General features: G+C 41.7%; 2 protein-coding genes across 8 annotated transcripts; both read left to right on the forward strand.

Moving 5' to 3' along the window:
• The first annotated feature begins 518 nt into the window (after positions 1-518).
• On the forward strand, positions 519-3,211 carry LOC104456304 (amino acid transporter AVT1H). Its single transcript, XM_010071071.3, has 3 exons — positions 519-874; positions 1,599-2,206; positions 2,494-3,211. Exons 1-3 carry the CDS (start codon positions 598-600, stop codon positions 3,031-3,033), a joined length of 1,425 nt encoding a protein of 474 aa, XP_010069373.1. The 5' UTR covers positions 519-597; the 3' UTR covers positions 3,034-3,211.
• Positions 3,212-13,611: 10,400 nt separating this feature from the next.
• LOC104456305 (uncharacterized WD repeat-containing protein C2A9.03) lies at positions 13,612-18,376 on the forward strand. Of its 7 annotated transcripts, none has more exons than XM_010071075.3 (10): positions 13,612-13,858; positions 14,692-14,839; positions 14,947-15,114; positions 15,220-15,306; positions 16,014-16,148; positions 16,326-16,436; positions 17,045-17,136; positions 17,215-17,323; positions 17,641-17,727; positions 17,813-18,376. In XM_010071075.3, the coding sequence occupies exons 2-10, from the start codon at positions 14,714-14,716 to the stop codon at positions 18,224-18,226; spliced, it is 1,329 nt and encodes a 442-aa protein (XP_010069377.2). In that variant the 5' UTR covers positions 13,612-13,858; positions 14,692-14,713; the 3' UTR covers positions 18,227-18,376. The 7 variants fall into 7 exon arrangements, with proteins under 7 accessions (XP_010069377.2, XP_039174340.1, XP_010069376.2 ...); XM_039318406.1 differs by lacking the exon at positions 13,612-13,858 and adding an exon at positions 13,875-14,308; XM_010071074.3 differs by lacking the exon at positions 13,612-13,858 and adding an exon at positions 13,981-14,317.
• The last annotated feature ends 810 nt before the right edge of the window (positions 18,377-19,186 follow it).

A 19,186-nucleotide genomic window follows, 5' to 3' on the forward strand; every position in this document is an offset into this window, starting at 1 on the left:
ACGGCTAAGAGCTTCGGAGGAGGGCGGCGGGCGCCAATCCGTCCCGGACTTCCTCAACGGCGAGTGCTGCGGCCCCACGAAGATTGCGGAAGCCAGTGATGCGTTCTGGAATGAAGAAAGAGAGTCTGAACGTGCAGAGGGAAGAGAAGAAAGAGTCTGAAATTGGGGCCCACTTCGGACACGTCTCGCATCCTTATTACACTTCCTATTTGTTGTGTTGGCACATTAGAGGTACCAATATTTTTGGCAAATTCCGGTCCAAGTTTGGCGGAACAGCAAGAAGAAGAAAAAGAGGAAAAGTTCCGATCCTGGCTGCTATGGGCGGATCTGCATTTTCAGAATATAGGCATCTGGTTCATGTTGGCAACTTCTCTTGTATCGGAATCTCTCTCTCTTTCCCACAGACACCCGCCCACGTCACCTTGATTCTTGCACAAATGGCACGTTCCTACGTCTGTACACTCCCTCCTCTTATAAATAAACCGCACCCTTTCCCGTACTCATCAGCGAGGCAAAAACATAGAACATTACTTGCCCTGAGGTCTCTTGTTTGTAATTCTTTAGTCTTCCGTTCGTATATCTAAGTGTCGGAAGAGGATGGTGCGAGGGACGTGCTCGAAACTGTGGACGTCCATCGTGAGCCGCCTCCCACATGGAAGCCAGATCGCTAGCGAGTCCGTGCGGGGCGCGGAACTGGCTGCTGCTCCTCCCTGGATCGGCTGCGAGTCGTGCGTGGAAGGGGAGAATAAAGTATGCCGGTGCGAGTGCGACGGGGGCATGGCGGAGCTGAAGCTGCAGGCGGTGGAGGAGGAGAATACCGGGGCGAACAGCTCTTTTGCTCACGCTGTCATCAACATGGTTGGCATGCTCATAGGTGAGAGCCGAGAGAGTCCTCCATCACTTAAATTCACTACAGCTTGAACTTCTAAAAGTATGAATGAAGTCACTGTTTTCACTAAGATATGTACCATATCTCCTAAACCATTTTTGCTAGAGCATTATTAGAAGTACTGCGGATGGGAAAAGAGGGAAGGTGTATTCCAAAAGTAGTGTGTAAAGTCGTTCTCATATAGGTCAATTATAACACGTGTTGCTAATCGAACACTAGTTAATGTTTTTTTATTCCAAAAAAAAAAAAAAAAAGAACACTAGCTAATGTTTTGTTCTCCACTGTTGTCAACTTGCGTAATAAATACCGTTTGTAGTTCAAGCCCACTTTCCACAAAAAGAAAAAATAAATAAATAGTGCAAACCCGCTTTCGTAATATCTACCGGTTTTTCTGTTAAAAGACTGTTTCAATACAAAATTAAGATCTAATCATTTGTGTTTAGTTGAAATTTACTCATAAAATGAATAGATTTCAGTTGCCTATATACGATCTTTATTTTTTCCTCGCAAGCTAGGAGGGCATATTCATTCCGGTAAATGATATGATGGGTAGAGCTAATTGCAGTTGAAAACTTTATTTAAACTCACTTTCAAGCAAGCTCAGTCATTTTTATTTTTATTTTATTTTATATGCTTGGTGTAGATTAGCACTTATTCTCAAGCTATACAATCAGGTTTTCATGAACAAAAATTCGACAAAACTTGGCAGGGCTGGGACAGCTTTCAACACCATACGCCTTGGAGAATGGAGGGTGGTCCTCTGCATTCCTGCTGATAGGGCTTGGCATGGTATGCGCCTACACCTCCCACTTGCTTGGAAAATGCCTTGACAAGAGCCCCAAGTCCAGAAGCTACACAGACATCGGGCAAGAAGCCTATGGATCCAAAGGCAGGATCATAGCAGCAACCTTCATATACCTGGAGATCTTCTTGGCCCTCGTCTCCTACACCATCTCGCTCCATGACAACCTCAGCATCGTCTTCCCAGGGACTTGGATCAGCGCCCGATGGACGCACATGTCCAGCCCTCAGCTCCTGACCGTGATCGCCGTGCTCATTGCCCTCCCGAGCCTCTGGCTCAGGGACCTGTCCTCCATCTCTTTCCTCTCTTCCGGGGGCATCCTCATGTCGATCATCATCTTTGCCTCCGTGGCTCTGACCGCCATTTTCGGATGGGTCAGGTCGGATAATGAGATCCCGGCGCTTCGGATCCGTAACATCCCCATGATTTCGGGGCTCTATGTGTTCAGTTTTGCTGGGCATATTGTCTTCCCTGACTTGTATAAGTCCATGAAAGACCCTTCCAAGTTCACCAAGGTATGCTCTCTCGTTCTATGAGGGATAAATGCAACCGAATTCCTCCAACATTTTTCATATGGGTCCACTGAGTTCTAAATGCTCATAAAAAAATGAGCAACCAAATCTTTAACTCGTAGCCAGTCCGATGTGGCTTATCCTAATGTCGACAGATGTCTAATGTATTAAGGGCTTGATTGCATGCTTTTTAAACGTTTACAAATATATCAAAAATTAAATGAGATATCACTTTCGTTTTTCGGTAAGGTGCTAAAAAGTTTTGAAATCTACTGATTGATTGTTTGTAGGTATCGATCGTGAGCTTCACCCTAGTCACGGCCCTGTACACGGCCCTCGCCTTCATGGGCGCGAAGATGTTCGGCCCCGGCGTCAGCTCGCAGATCACCCTCAGCCTGCCGCGCCACCTTGTCGTGACCAAGGTCGCCCAGTGGGCCACGGTCCTGACGCCAATAACCAAGTACGCCCTCGAGTTCGCGCCCTTCGCCATACAGCTAGACCGCAGCCTCCCCGGGTCGATGAGCTCGTGCATGCGGACAGTCGTGAGGGGCACGGTAGGCTCCATGCTGCTGGTGGTGATCCTGGCGCTCGCGCTCTCGGTCCCGTACTTCGAGTACGTGCTTAGCCTCACCGGCTCGCTCGTCAGCATCTGCATCTGCGTGATCTTGCCGTGCGGATTCTACACCAAGATATGCTGGCCAAGCCTGTCGAAGCCGCTCTTTCTTCTGAATGCTTTGCTCATTGGAATCGGCTGCGTACTTGGGGTGTTTGGGACAATTTCATCGTCCAAGTCCCTCATCAAAAGCCTACAAGGACACACCTCCGCCTAAATGAAACATTCCCAACAACGAAAGAAGACAACATTGTCGTTTTACTTTTGAATTTGGTCACCCTCTTGTAAAAATATGAGCGGTTTTATTTAATGACTAAAACCTGTCACAACTTAGGTTTTGCCAATTTGCGAGAAGTAAAGGTGAACAAACTTGCTCTTGTATTTTGAGCCGTAAAGTTTATTGTTCGATTCTCCAAATTGGCCTTTCAACAATTTCTCGATTTGCCTTATTCATACAATAGAAGAAGTCAAGAATCCTATTTTAGATTGTACCAAATATATTATGAGATTTTCTACCACCCAAAAAATATTCGGAAGATTTCTAATTTCACCTTATTTTGTCATGTCTGAATCCAAATCTAGATAACCAAACGCAAGCTAAGTCTCACAGTTATGTTTTCCACTATCCCTTCTTCTAACTAGACCTATCTCATTTAATGGGATAAATGTACATTTCACCTACATATAAACAGTACATTGAAGACTAAATCACCGTGCCGATGCAATGCCCCTATCTTCAGTCATCACCACCGGCTACGAAAATGCTCTTTCTAACTCTGATATAGTCCATATTCTCTCCATACATGCGACCTAAACACTCACCCATTCTCTCACACAACATCAAAGTCGAGATCGCCTACCTTCGCCTCAAAGACATTGGACCTTGCTATGAAGGCCGCCGTCACCGACCATCTATCTTTGGTTGAGAGATCGAGAGAGAGAGAGTGTGTGTTTGTTTTAATATCATCTTGTTCGTGTGTGTAGCAATAATCCAAGTGTAACACTTCTGAAAAGCTCTAGCAATGAGAGTTCTCCTGTCCTGTCATCAGAAATGCAGAAAAGCACAGTCCATTCACCCACATCTCTCCCTTTCTGTTCACAGTGCCGGCCACCCTAGAGCGGCCGCCCACCTCGCTGGAGTGGCCACCCACCTCCATCCACCGCACCATGCCAACATTGCCACTCTATCTGTGCCGACCATACGATAGCTCGCAACATCACCATAAGCGATCCATTCGGAAACTCCATATAGATGCACCTCACCCATCTGTCAAAGAGAAAATTCATGGTCGGATCCTCCGCCATTTCTGCTTTCACACACACATATTCTTGGACAGATTTTCGCCACGTCAGCTCGGAATCGACCCAAAGTGCGTCTCTATGTGTGTTAGGAACAAGATTCTATCGATATTCAGCAGAGGAGATCGATGAGCTCAGCTAGAAATGTGCGAAGACACTGTTGCATGAGTGGCTGAAACCGAACAAGGCGCGTCATGATACCTATCAGCTCTAGATTCAAGAACATATTCTCTTCAACAAGGCAAGGAACAAATACCTGCCCCTCCGCAAGTGTCTGGTACGTATCTATATTACCATTAGTGACTGTCTTGATCTCCTTTTCTTTTCAGACATTGTATGCAACACCTCAATTTCGCTATATTTAGCTTCTGACTTTCTCGCACCGGACATAAAAGTGAGAGAATCCTTGTTGTGGAATGAAAGAGATGGCTGCTATTTTATTCTCGCATCATGAACGTGTTGACAATCGCCTCTTTCTTTGGAAGGCTGCATTCTCCTTTATTCTAAACAACGAGAAAACGCATGGTCGGTTCGAATTCGATATCTTTTCTCTGTACTTGTTCAGATACAGATGCTGGCAGCTTCAGCTGCAAGAAAGAGCTACTGTAACTTTCATACCGTGTTTGGCAAACACTTCATCCAACTTTTAGCATCTGATTGGTAACCAATATCCAATTTATTCTTTTGTTCCCGAGAACAAAAAAATAAAACTCATTTGTTAAATTTTTTGCTTTTGGGAATAAATTTGAAACAGAATCAAAGAGTAAAAAATATTGCTTTTTGTTTATGGGAATAATTTTAGAATTAAGGCAACCTAAATTTCCTTTTTCTCTTTTTTCTTCTTCTTTTCTCCTTTTTCTTCTTCCTTCTCTCTTCTTCTTCCACCGTAGTTGCCAATGGCCACCGTTGGTCACTAGCAACCAGTTGAGCAAGGTCCGGCGAGCTTGCCAGAGGCTCGCCCAGCCATTGGCAAGACTCAACCTCGCCAAGCCGTTGCAAGGTCGGCCTCACGTCAATTGGGCGAGCTCGACTTCGCTAGATCTGGGTGAGGTCGAACTTCATTGGGAAGAAGAAGAGAAAGAAAAAGAAAAAAGTAATAAATTATTTAAAAATTTAAAAAAAAATAGTTTGGATTAGAGATTTTGAGGGCGGTGTCAAACAAAATTCTATCCCAAAAATAAAAATTTTAGTCAAATGCTTAGAAATTCGTCTAGAGTATAGAATAAAAATGAATCATTTTTTATAAGAAATTGTTCCCGAGAAGAATAGCTATCAAATAGGCCCTTAGATGCCATCAAATAGGCCCTTAGATGCCGCAATCCTAGGAGGATTCCCAATAAGCTTATAAGAACTTTTTTCGATGAAAATGATCATTGATTCACTTATTCTTTATCTTCTTCAGACTCTCTTCCCTGATTATGTAGCATCCACTCACTCTTAAACTATCTCCAATTCTTAGCTCTTGCTGTCAATTATGGATTTCTTAGCGATGTAAAGCCATCAAGCAAACCGGTTACACCAAATCAATCATGAAGTTGTATCCTTGGTAACGAGCGAGAATTAGGAGGTCGCCATTTAAAATATAAACAAGTTATAACAATTCACGGCTTGATCGCACTATAGGATAACTATAATTATATCACAGCTATATTAATGGGTTTTTACGGTATGGATAACTTGCCTTTGTCAGGAAGGCAGACCAAAGCCAACCCAAGATATCGGTTTAAGCGCAGAAAGGGGAATCAACCTATAGTTTGTGTCCACTATTTTTGAAACATTTCATCTGAACGAAGTACTATTGAGTTCCCGGTAGGATCTAGTGTGATTTTTGACGCCTTCCCTTTCACCTTAATCACAAAAAGAGGTTTTCCAAGATATCAGCATAGATACTACATCAGCCTACAAATTAGGCGCACTTCATATTCCCATCCACGAATGATGATTCTAAAACCCTACAACGAATCTCTCTCTCTCTCTCTCTCTCTCTCTCTCTCTCTCCATTGGGCACGCTATCATATGGAATTTCACTTGCCCAAGTGGGTATTTACATACCGTCCTGAATAGGGAGTGGATAAAATCAGCAATCAGTGGGTGGTACGATGGGGATGGAGCATATCTTTTTGGCCACGCATGCGAGGCGAGGTAGGGATGAATATGGTCCGGCATGCCCCGCTCCTACCTGCAATCTTTGTCCTGCTGATGCATGTCTTGGCCTAGAGTTTGCCCAAGCTTGCCCACTTGCGGAAAACATTAGGGTGTAAAATGCCCATTTGGTCTAGTTAGATCATCAAGTCCATGATCATGTCTAGTTGTAGGTGGCCGAGATTAGTGATCCTCACCACAAGTCTAGGCTAAGGTTGCTTCCATCAATTCTCGATTCTCTCCATAATCTTAGTCTATGTGCATGATCGCTATGGTTGTGGGGAAAAGTACTAAGTAGTCATAAAATTATTATATTGATAACAATTCAATTTTGAATATTTCAATTAAATCAATTTAGTCCTTAACATTTTTATATTAATATCAATTCAGTCTATTTGGTCAATTTAGATGAGAAATCGCTAATGTGAATACTAGACATCCTATAGGGCATGACCGGTGTTGACTTGCACATATTTTAATAATTTTTTTGTATTTTTATAATTTTTTGTTCTTTTTTTTTTCCTTTTTATTATTCTTCTTTCTCTCATTTTTTCCCCTTCACTTTGGCCAACGAGAGCTAGCAAGCCCTCATCAGTCGCTAGCAAGGTTCATGGCCCTCACCAGATCTAGGAGAAGTTGCCTTGCCTAGAGTTGGTTGGGCCAAGAAAGCCCGGGCGTGGGCCTTTGCAGCCCCACCGGCCGTGAGCAAGGCAGTTTTTGCCCAAATTTGCTTGCTAGCAGTCAACAAGGGCTTAAAAAATAAAAATAAATTGTTAAAATATCATTAAAAATGTTGACATTAACATTGGTTATGCCACGAAGGACGATCGATGTTCACGTTAGCAATTTTCAACCTAAATTGGCTGGATACCAATATGAAAAGATTTAAGACTAAATTGGTCAAATTGAAAGGTTTATGACTAAATCAATATTAATGTAACAGATTTATGACTTTTTTAATACTTTTTTTGTATATGTGATTTAACGGTGTCGGCACTATTGTTTTTGTTCATAGCTAGACGATGCTCACCAAGGACGGCACTATTTTAACAGCACCATACTTAATGATCCCTTAACATCCATGCCAGCACTTTTGCCAAGCCTTCTAATGAAAGGACCAACTTCAAATAAAAGGACTATTATTCAGGGACTTTATTTTAAAAAAAGAAGAAGATAAAGATCACATTAAACATTTGACAAAACTTAAAGATGGTTGATGTCACCCGGCATGTCGGGTGCATGTATTATTCAAAGGAGATGACATCATCAATCCTTATATTAAAAATAAAAAAGCTTGGATAGGATCTAGAATGAATTTGACAGGTTGATTGGATTTCCAATTAGGAATCTTTTGGCCCCATCCCAACTTCGTGGTAGGGAGAGGTCAAATCCGACTGGGCAAAGGCCCAAAGAATTTCGCCAAACTAGTGTCTAGGGAATATATTGTACTCCTCTCTTTACCAACGGCATCGATTTAACCCAAATCTTGGAGAATTTCAGAAATTATGGACAAAGGCCCTTCCTTGCTTTCACTCTTCATCGGAACATCTATGAAACAGTGGAACGATCGATATGCGGATCAAATTCGCGAAACACGCATGGTGGCGCAACTTGAGTAAGAACCTCTCAAATTTCGATTACCTTCTTCCAGTTCAAGTGTCGAAGTAAACAAAATGAAATCAAAATTTTTGAAAATTAGAAAAGAGCATCGTGCTTAGCGGTACCGTGTCTTCACCCGTATAAAAAATAGTTGGATTCTCATTCCAAGCCCACCTCGTGGATCTTTGCCCAAGAATGGACAGTGCTTGGTTCATACTCGGATTAGAGTTGGGTAGTTCTTATTATTGGGATGAGATTAGGCCTTTCGCTCATGCTTTGAGGGCCCGTTTGGTTCGGCTTTGGGGAAATGCCCTTAGGAGAATGCAAATATCCTTGAGATAAAGACGTTTTCTGAAATGCTACACCGTTTGGTAATTTATGATATTGAAATGCAACTTTAGCATAAATACCGTTTGGCAAATTTTACATTACAAATGGGCTTTTGCTTTTATTTTATTTTTAAAAAAAGAATTGAAAATCAAATCCGGCGGCCGGCTAACCGCCGGCCAACTCTGGCGGCTAGATCTCGGCCGTTCGGCCGCCCGAGGGCGCAACCTTAAGCGACGCCATCACTGCCTTGGGGCGCGACCTCAGGCGCAGAGGCCAGATCTGGCCTTCCGGCGGCTAGATTTGGCCTCCGCATCGCCAGATCTAGCGGCCTGAGGTCCCGCGGACCGAGGCGACGCAACCTCAGGCGACGCTGTCACCGCCTGGAGGCGCGACCTCAGGCGCCTGAGGCCAGATCTGGCAGCCTGGGTCCTCACGACCTCGGGCGGCGTCACCGGGTTCGCGCGCGCGGGCGACACCGCCGAGGTCCGCGCGACCTCAGGCGACACCTCAAGCGACCTCAGGCGAGGTCGCCTGAGGTTCACACGACCCAGGCGACGCCGCCTGGGTCGTAGGTCACACCACCCCCAGGCGGTGGTCACCGGGGAAGCGCAACCCTTAGGCGGCGGTGGCGGCTGCCGGAGAAGCCCGTTGGGCGGGGAAGAAGAAAACGCCGGGAAGAAGAAGATGACGCTGGGAAGAAGAAGACGCCATGAAGAAGGAAGACGAAGGTGGAAGATAAATGAACAGTGATTTTTGCATTTCTGGAATGCCGAATGCCCAATGCCGCCCCTCCCCAGCTTTCAGCATTCAGCCTTCGGAATGCTCATATTTGGGCAAAGGGGCTTTCAAATATTTTGCCAAACACTCAAAATTTCCCCCAATGGGCTTTGGGCCCCCAAAGCCCCTTGGGAATGCCCAACCAAACACCCCCTGAATGAGCTTTCCATCTTTTGAAAAAATTGAAAACATTTGTATGATTTGTGAACATTCCTTTTCACTCTTGCTTACTCAATGTGCGTGAAAATGATTAGTAATTTTGCTCGCCCTTAGATTTTCTTTTATCGTCATGATATACATAGTATCAATAGTATCGATCATGTTAATTATAGATGTATCAAATCATCTCTCCATCAGTATATTGCATTGTATATAAGACATTATATTCTTCATATCTGTAAACAAAGAGAATTTTCAAATGCCTGTTCCTTCAACTTTTCCTTAAGAAAAGACTATTCCATTTGGTAGCATTCATTAAACGTCAAAGGATAACATGAATGGGCAAAAAGAAAAAATAATATTGAGAATTCCCATGATTGTGCAAGCGACCCTTTTAGATTAGCTATAATACGTTCAAAATTGCATAACCAAATCAATGCATCAAACTACGTCGGACATTCAATTTCTGATATAACACTAGAAAACAAACAATTCGAATATTACATCAATTTGTTGAAAAAAAAAAAACTTATGGTGACACAACATGAACACTAACATAAGATTTTAGGTGTTTTGGGACCTTCACGTCGGCTTTTCACCTTACCAACTACGGAATATAAAATGTCAAGTATTTTGATTTTGTTATTAGTTAGGTGGATAGATGATGCAATACTTGGGAGGACCTATAAACTTCTCTATTCTTCACATATCAATGAGTTCTCTTTTTATCATTCTTTTTTATCTATTGTAACGTCACAATTTGAATAGTTAAATCGATCAGGATATTTTGAGTCTTCCTTTCAATCTATACCGTCATTTAGCATATTAAACTTATGTATATGATTTTGGTATATCTAGCATTATTCGATTCTAAGTTTGCAAAGGCAAACTTAGCACACCAAATTACGAGTGCAATTACTGAAATCAACGCGAATTTTTGAATTTTTGCTGCCATATTCCTCGAGGAGAGAACTCATGTGCTGTCTAAGAAACTTTCCATAGCGTGGCACGCTCAAACGCCATCAATCATATCACCAACTCCCAAAGCACTTGATGGGCTGGGCTATAATCACAGCCCTATTTCATTGACCAAGGCTCATGTGAACAATGATGGTAATCTCCTTTTCAAGAACTAAAAATTTCAGCAAATCCAATAGAAGAAAAAGGAAAAGGAAAAAAGAAAAAAAAGCACATTTCATCGACCAAAATAGGAAAATACCAATAAATTATGAGCCACAAAGAAAATAAAAAATAAAGTTTAGGCATAATCATAAGCTTCGATAGGAGATTATTTGGTATGATTATGGATGGTTTGAATTGGTGATGGTTGTTCAACACGATTGAACGAAGGAAGCCATTAGGAATTTGGTTTGGACAATTGTGACCGGCGATTGGAGCTTTGAACAAGTTGAAACCCATTAACATTCTTATTATAAACTTTTCTTCTACAACAATTTGAGCTTATGTATTAATTCAACAAGTTTGATTCTATGGGTATTAAATTGGCAATTTTTAATTATGCCAACAGCTATGAATAAAGTCAACCGAAACCCATTAAGTCCATTTTAAACGTAAGGGGAAAATGACAATTAAAATTATTTACTTACCACTCCATCTTTTTCCTTCGATTTCTTATGATAGTTTAATCTTATTTTTAAATGATTCTCATGATTAACGCATACGGTCACTAGGCAATTCCATCCTTATTCTTCAATGGATGATGTTGAAATCGTGCTTAATTGATTGAGATGTACAGACTTTCCAACGATTCTTTTCATCGGTTGTGACATTAGGATTTGATCACACCAAATAGAATTAAATTGCACTCGGTGAAACGTTTAGGACTTCGTTCCGCTATGTGTATAATATCATTTTCACTAATGTTAATTTATTTCTTTACAAATTCCAATGAACATGAGAAAAGAATCCAAAATGTTGACGTGGTTTTAAGGAGTCCAAATAAACATCAAATAGAAAAAATAGATTTAAAAAAAAAAAAAAACAAGATCATTGGAATTCAGTCTTTTCTGGTGCTAGATGTCATTGATTGTGACGTTAGGATTTGATCATACCAAATCGTATTAAATCGTACTCGGTGTAACATTTAGGATTTCATTGTGCTTCTGTATAAAAAATCATTTTCGCCAATGTTAATCTATTTCTCTATAAATCGATTGAACCAAAGACTAGAATCCAAAATGTTGACATGGATTTGGGGAGTCCAGATGAGCATCAAAAAGAAAGAATAGATTTTTTAAAAAAGAAAAAAGAAAAAAGGATCTCGGAATTCAGCCTTGGTCAAGAAATGGTAGTTGCACGGTCGGCTGTATTAGAGGCTGCCGATGCAGAAGCTTCCAATTTCTTACAATAAATCATATTGATGGGACAACAACATATGTCTAGACAAAAATTCAAACAAGAATATACAAAGAATTGAACAAGAACACGATCTAACTGCCGCCTTCCGAACTTAAGAAAAAATAGATTATGAAAACGACCGGTGAATGGAGGAATCGAAGTTAGGTGCCTCTGAATTACTTTAGTGAGCACGCCAAGATCCGAAATAGATACTATAAGGAAAGTCAAATGCCACAGTCCCATTTATTTAATTGCTCTTTCTATAACGTGGGTAGGAATCGAGTCAATGTCTTCTATTAGGATCGTTTAATTTGATTAGCTTATTCTAGAGTGAAAGTCCGATCAAACATGCTATACAAAAGCAGACCTAGCAAGGGGACGGGTTTAATAATTTTTGGGCCGTTCAAGTCAATAAGAGTTAAAGTGGTAGGGCCTTTTGATTAGTTAAGATTTGATCAATTCTGACTAGGGCCTTTTGATTAGTTGAGATTTGATCAATTGAGATCCGACTCTAAACAAGACGGGTTAATCGTTTTTTATGTGCAAATTTTTCCATGAAAAATGTGTTGGACACATCAATAAACAGAAGATACATGAATCTATCACTATCCACAAACGTAGATACTACATTATTAGTTTCCTTAAAACACCATAATTACAAAAAAAAAAAAAAAAATTTGGAGACTTTGATGACCCCCGTGACTAAACAATTTAGCAAATCGAACAAAAGAAAAGCTAAATACTATAATAACGCCAATCACGTAAGAAAGTATCATAGAAAGAAAATATTGGACAAAGGAGGCTTTGAATTTCAGTGAGATTCTACCAAAAGGAGAGAGTAGATTATTGCCATACACGATTTTCACATTTGACGGGTATATTTAAAGTTGTATCCACGTGTCGATTTTTATTTTTAATTTGACATAAAAAGAAATTAAAACTAAATATTTCAGCGCAAGTGATTTGAGACGGAATAAATTTGATGTGCCCACTTTTCGCCTATTCTTGCAAAATTAGAGGTGACTAGTGCTCATAGTAGAGGGGACCATAAGGCAGGTCTCGAGTTCATTAAGGCATGCCCTTAGATATACCTAATTGTTTTCGAAACCTAAGTGAAAAACTTGCACAGGTCGATTGGGTTTGTCAAGCCGACTCAAACCCAACCACCGCTTGCACTTTTTTTTTCTTAGAAACTAAGAATCCCTAATTTAGATCTCTACTTTGGTTCAACTCTTCCAGAACATCTCAAAAGTCACGGGCCTGAGTAATTTTGTAATTACAGTCAAATGACCAGAGATAGAGACCGGTCGATTACTAGCAACATTGACGACTCGAGACAACATATCGAGAAAAGTGAAATCTAAAATCGCAACCTTTAGAAAAAGGGGCAATTCCACCTTCATAGTCCGCCGATGGTTGGATCACGAGATTGTAATAAGTCGTAATTCCTTACCTACTGCCAGCCCCAGTTACCACAGTAACGGGGGAGAAGTGCGCACAAGCCATTCATTTATTTAATTGGCACAGTCGAACAAGAGAATGCAAAAACTTGACAAAAGGGAGACATGAAGCATGACTATTTTGACATGCAAATTGACCTTATCATTAAAGGAAACAAATAGTCTACATATAGTACCCCAAAAAATCCGGAGACTACCCACGAATACGGAAATGATGACAAAATAATCAACCCCGACCGGGGAATATATATATTCATTACATATACGGTTCACCATCTTCACATAAATCTAGAGGATCATATAATGAACGGACGAGATTCGTCGCGTGTCTGATCCGACGGTCCCCGAGGGTTGGAGATACGTCCGGTAGATTCCAAGGTGGGGAGGTCCAACTCGGGATGCTCCGTGACGAGACGCTCACCGCGGGGAAAGGACAGAGAATAAAAATCGCATCTTTTCCTTCCTTCCTTCCTTCCCCTGTTCCGTCCCTCTCTCTCTGTCTAGATCTTGCGAATAGTTTAATGGATAAAGAAAGGGTACCGGCAACATTCTCATTCTCCCTTCATGCGCACACGTAAAACGCGAACCCAGATGCACGCACGCGCCCAGAGGAAACGCACAGAGACAGAGGAGAGAGAGAGAGAGAGAGAGAGAGAGAGAGCGGGGGAGGCAGGGGCAGGGGTGGGTTGTAATCGAGTGGAAAAAAGCTTTTAGCGTTGCTCTCCCCGTGGAGCTCTCGATGGGCCCATCTTTAGCCGACCCATAACGTCAAATCATCATCGCTACGCTCATCGCGTTCACGCCCTCTGCTCTCTCTCTCTCTCTCTCTCTCTCTCTCGTCGCGGTCGAAGCCAAGTGGGTTTTGTATTGTTGTACGCTCTGTTTCGGCGTTGCTGGCTCCTCTGTTTCGGCTTTTGGGTACGGCCGCTTTTCCCTGTTGTTCTTGGAGCTCACTCCCTTCGTACTGTGAAAAAGTTGCCGTTTTCTTTCTTTTTTTTGGGTTTCCTTTTGCGTCGTGGGTCTGGAAGGGGGAGGTTGTTTTTTCGCGTTTTCCTTGTGAATTTTTCGTTTTCTTGGTTTCGTGGGTCACGTCGCTTTCTCGTGCTGCTCTTGCTCGCTAAATTTCTTCTTCGGCACTGATGGTGCACGTCTGGCCCCGTGGTTCTTCTTCGTTTTAGTAATGGGTTTTTGACTTTCTTTCGGGCGAAACATTCGGCTGCTGAACAGACACGTGATTGCGTATGCGTTTGTGCGGTTGAACGTGTCGAAATTTCTCTTCTTTCGCTTTCAAATTGGGAATTCGGTTCCTACATATTGCGAGGATGTCGTGGCCTGTGCCGTTTCATTCCGCGTGCGGCGGTGACTGAGGTGACTGAGGTGCTCGGATCTTATCTTGGGTTCTTTAATTTTCTCTTCCAAGTTTTTGCTCTGAAGAATGCAGTACGGCCCGGTCTCTTCAATCTTAATAGCTGCTGCCAATTCATGACAGTTTCTGATATATATTCTCTCTATACGTGTTTATATGTTGCAGAATTGCACTTTTTTGCCTTGGTGAAAAATGTATGTTTGCAGTGATTAGGAGTCTTGAGTTCTTTTCGTTTGGGGAATGGATGCCTTTTTGCCCTTTTCCTTTTCTTCCTCTGTGTATGTTTTCTCTGCTTGAATTATATGTTCGGGAGTGCGGTCGGCGTTCGTGCAACGAATGAGCTGTTAATTTTAGTTCTGAGGTAGTGGTACTGTTGTGCGCACAGTTCATTGAACGACGGACCGAGCATGTCCAACCAAGTGGATGAAGTGGATTACATGGCGGAGGAGAGAGAAGCCGCTGACTTTATCGATGAAGTGGATGAAGAAAACAATGGTGAAGCTGGTGGCAACGTTCCTGATGAATATGAAATGGTTCGTTCTCTGTTGCTTTGCCTGCGGTCGCTTGCTCATTGCCCCACGCTTCCCCGTCTCATGCTCTTATCATTTGGATACTTGTTCCCTGGATTCGTTTTGAGCAGCTCACGAAGATCACTGATACGTCTGCCGTGCAAGCAAGAAAGGGGAAAGACATCCAGGGTATCCCTTGGGAGAGACTGAACATAACCAGAGACAAGTACAGGTTAACAAGGATTCAACAGTACAAAAATCACGAGAATGTACCGGTCTCTGGGGATGTTGCAGATAAGGTTCACTTCTCATCCGACATTCAATCTCGTTTATACGTACCGTTAGTCGTGACTCCTGAATAAAAAAAAAACCATATATTAAATAATTTTGCCATGGCAATCCAGGAATACAAACAAGTGGAGAAGGGCGCCAATTACTATGATTTCTTTTACAACACGAGGGTGGTTAAGCCTACAATACTTCACTTTCAGGTGAATGGTCTTGGAAGCAGTGGATGTGATTGCTAGGCTGTTTCTTCCCTTCTCTATGTAATTCTAGATAGAATTTGCTGCCGTTTGAGTTATCCCTATTTTGGGGCATCAAGAGGGGTGAGGCGACGTACATTTCCAGTTTGTTTTGTCGTTCTGGTCACAATGGGATATAGAAGGTGCAATCAATAGAAAGTGTTGAGTTCGAAGTCACTTCCTACGCTGTACCCTAACCACGAGATCTTCCCTTTTGCAGCTACAGTTTTTCCTGCGAGCTGCAAAACTCCAGGAAATTACATAAATAACAGAGAGAAGAAAATGCTGGCAGATTAATTCTTCTGAACTGATTCAGTATTACTCATTGGTCTAGAAAGGGTCTTTCTAACATAATATTCGGAGTTTGCTGAACTTTCTGTAGCTTGCCAGATTCAGCGAATAGTTGAGCTTGGATCAACTAATTAGAGGAGAAAAAACATCATAATTTTAAAAATTTATTACTCTTTCTTGCATGTTATGTGGACAAAATCATAAAAGCGAATAGAATATTCAAGTGGTAGAAATTTTTGTGGTCTGAAGTGTCCATTGGTCTAAGAGAATGTGTGTCTGGGCAATCTGGAATTTCACGCTGTTGTCCTGCATATACATACATCTATGTACATACATGGTTTTCCTACTTGATTCAATACCTAATTTATTCTAATAACCTGCAGCTCAGAAACTTGGTGTGGGCTACTTCGAAACACGATGTTTATCTGATGTCGAACTACTCAGTCATGCATTGGTCTTCATTGACTTTCAATTTAAAGGAGATTCTCAATTTCTCTGGACATGTAAAACCTACCGAGGTAAGAAATTGATCTCGCCAGCTTCATGTCTGCCTGCCTTGTTATGAGGTTGGAGAAGGCACATGCATGATTCCCTTTCCCTTTATGTTAATTTGTGATCACTGTATTCTTTTGTCAGTCTTCAAATGAGAGGCTTGTCTTTGTTGACATCTAACAGTTTTAGTTACTTTTCCACAGAAACACGCAGGAACTCTGCTGGAAGGCTTTATGCAGACACAGATCAGTACTTTGGCAGTCAAGGATAATTTCCTTGTAGCAGGTGGCTTTCAGGGAGAGATTTTTTGTAAGGTAACCCTTTTTTTTCTTTTCTTCGCTCATACTCTTTACGTTTCTTATGATGATATCCTGTTTTCAGAAACTGCATCTTTTATGAGGTGATCCTGCAAATTCAATCCTGAATTAATTTGCCTCTTGTTCATTGTATGGTCTGGCTTGTTCGTAATTAGGTGATTAGTCATTTTTCTATCCTGGTGATCATACATTTGAAGAATCAGCTCCTATTATAATTATATGTTAGGAAAATTGCACGGCATGACTCTGCACTAAACACATATGTGAAGATTGTTGATCTAGAGGTGATGGAAACATTGGAAAAATAATTTTAAGACAAATAATTTTGTAATTTACATGATTCGCATGTTGTTAAGAGGTAGCTTCTGAGGTGACTGGTGAATCCCAAAGTAATGCCAGCTGAATTTCCTTACTACACATGTTGGCCTGTTTTCCCCACGTGTTTAAAGTTGGCGAAAGAAAAGTCCTCATTTGAGCTATTCATTCTGTGTTGGCCTCTTCTGATCATCTTTTGGACCGATGAGCATAACTCAGTAGGTCATTTTATGATAAATTACAGGACTTAGAATTTGCCATTACTCTTAATGATAAATTTGTGCTTGCAGCGCTTGGACAGAAAAGGGGTGAGCTTCTGCACGAGGACCACATATGATGATAATGCAATAACGAATGCTGTGGAAATTTATGACAGCCTGAGGTATCAAAGTGCTTGAACATTGTCGTGAATATTACATGTTTACATTGAGAAAAATTTTGAGCGTTTCGTCTTCCTCAGCAGGGGTGGGATGCATTTTATGGCAGCCAATAATGACTGTAGCACAAGAGAATATGATTTGGAGAGATTTCAAGTCGTGAATCACTTGCGACATCCCTGGCCTGTAAATGTAAGCTTTCACAAAGCAATTTTAGATGCATGGATATCGCCCTATTTATTTGGAGCAATTTTTGTTCATTAGCTTCTTATCTTCATAATTGTTCCTCCTCCACTTATGCATCAATTGGAAAATTTGTGTGTAATTTTTTCTCTGAAAGAGAGATTGATAGCAATTTAAGTAAAACAGGCATTACAGATTGTTATCCGAATGTTTGGATATAATTTGATTTCTTGCTGATGAAGAAAAAGTTGAAATCCTAAATTAACAAAACCAACTGTACATGAGGCATGTCCTGGTCTAGTAAGTATTTTTTACTTTTGATGCAGCATACATCAATCAGCCCGGACCGTACATTGACTGTTGTTGTTGGTGATCACTTTGATGGGTTGCTGGTGGACACACAAAATGGAAAGGTAAAGCATTTCTGATTTGTGACAGATATGGTGACCAGATTTGGCATTTTATTGACGACATTATCCACCGCTTTATAATTTCCAGAGCGTCGCTAACTTAACTGGCCATCGAGATTACTCCTTCGCTTCAGCATGGCACCCGGACGGACGGGTTTTCGCCACGGGGAATCAGGACAAGACTTGCCGAGTATGGGACATAAGAAACCTGAAATCACCAATCGCCAGTCTCAAGGGTAACCTCGGAGCCATCCGATCGATCAAATTCTCATCTGATGGCCAATTCATGGTAATGGCCGAACCAGCGGACTTTGTGCATGTGTACAGTACAAAAGCAGACTATAACAAGAGTCAGGAGATCGACTTTTTCGGGGAGATCTCTGGCGTTTCCTTGAGCCCAGATAACGAGTCGTTATACATTGGTATCTGGGATCGGACTTATGCCAGCCTGCTTCAGTATAATAGACGGCACACCTACAGATACCTCGACGCCTTTCTGTGACTTACGTGTTAACTTGGACTGACCGGTTGCACAACCATGCCTTCTCCTTTTTGGTTGAGCTCTAGTTCCTAATCGTCCGATACGGCATTTATTACTGTAAATGAATGTTCATGATTGCTTGAGAATAGTAATCTTTTCCATAGTCAATCACTGTGCGCATGTCCCGCTATATGAGCAGCTGGGTTTTCTCTTTTGGGGACCCATATTGCATCCCCCATGTCGTTTGCAAAATCCGTCGATGTCGCTGAGTGTTTCATGGAGTCATGCTGGAGGATTGTCTAAATGAGCCAAGCTCTTGATAGCTACTTGATTTTAAGTAGTCACTTATAATTTCGTCGTTCGCACGTCACAGAAAATAAATCTTATCAGTGTCCCATCAATGGCCGTCGCAACCCTGGACTGGCCATAGTTTCCCGACAGATTTTGTAGAAAGATACATACGCTACTTGGATGATTGGTGGACCGTTTGACATGCAAACAACGTAGAAAGGTTTTTGAGTGAATGGAGTGGTAGAAAAAAATCAGCTGACCAAATCACAGGCATTCGTGTACTCTAGGCCTTCTTGACTTTTGGAAGGAATTGTACCTCGTAAAATGACTCGTGTAGATCTTCCTTCCAAAAATGTTATCTAGATCATCCACGCCTACGTTCACGTTCAAAATCTTCTTGGACTCTTTATAAACGTCATCCCTCGAGCAACCGCAAATGTCAAAACTGGCCAATTAAAACCATAGATTTTCCGACAGATTTTGTCGAGAGATACCTACGTTACTTGGATGACTGGTGGACCGTTTGACACCGACACATCGTAGAAGGTTTTTCGAGTGAATGAAGTGATAGAAATAAATCAGCTGACCACATCACAAGCATTCGTGTACTCTACGCCTACATGACTTTCGTGAGGAACTGTACCTCGTAAAATGACTCGTGGAAAAGGAAAGTTCATTAGAGCCAAACAT

Source organism: Eucalyptus grandis, chromosome 8 (genome assembly GCF_016545825.1).
Source record: "Eucalyptus grandis isolate ANBG69807.140 chromosome 8, ASM1654582v1, whole genome shotgun sequence".
Classification (NCBI taxonomy): domain Eukaryota; kingdom Viridiplantae; phylum Streptophyta; class Magnoliopsida; order Myrtales; family Myrtaceae; genus Eucalyptus; species Eucalyptus grandis.

Coding starts and splice junctions, on each gene's coding strand:
- LOC104456304 (XM_010071071.3), top strand. CDS start 598: ATGGTGCGAGGGACGTGCTCGAAACTGTGGACGTCCATCGTGAGCCGC. Junction 875..1,598: donor CATGGTTGGCATGCTCATAG/GTGAGAGCCGAG, acceptor AAAACTTGGCAG/GGCTGGGACAGCTTTCAACA. Junction 2,207..2,493: donor ACCCTTCCAAGTTCACCAAG/GTATGCTCTCTC, acceptor GATTGTTTGTAG/GTATCGATCGTGAGCTTCAC.
- LOC104456305 (XM_010071072.3), top strand. Junction 14,840..14,946: donor TTCCTGATGAATATGAAATG/GTTCGTTCTCTG, acceptor CGTTTTGAGCAG/CTCACGAAGATCACTGATAC. Junction 15,307..16,013: donor CTACAATACTTCACTTTCAG/GTGAATGGTCTT, acceptor AATAACCTGCAG/CTCAGAAACTTGGTGTGGGC.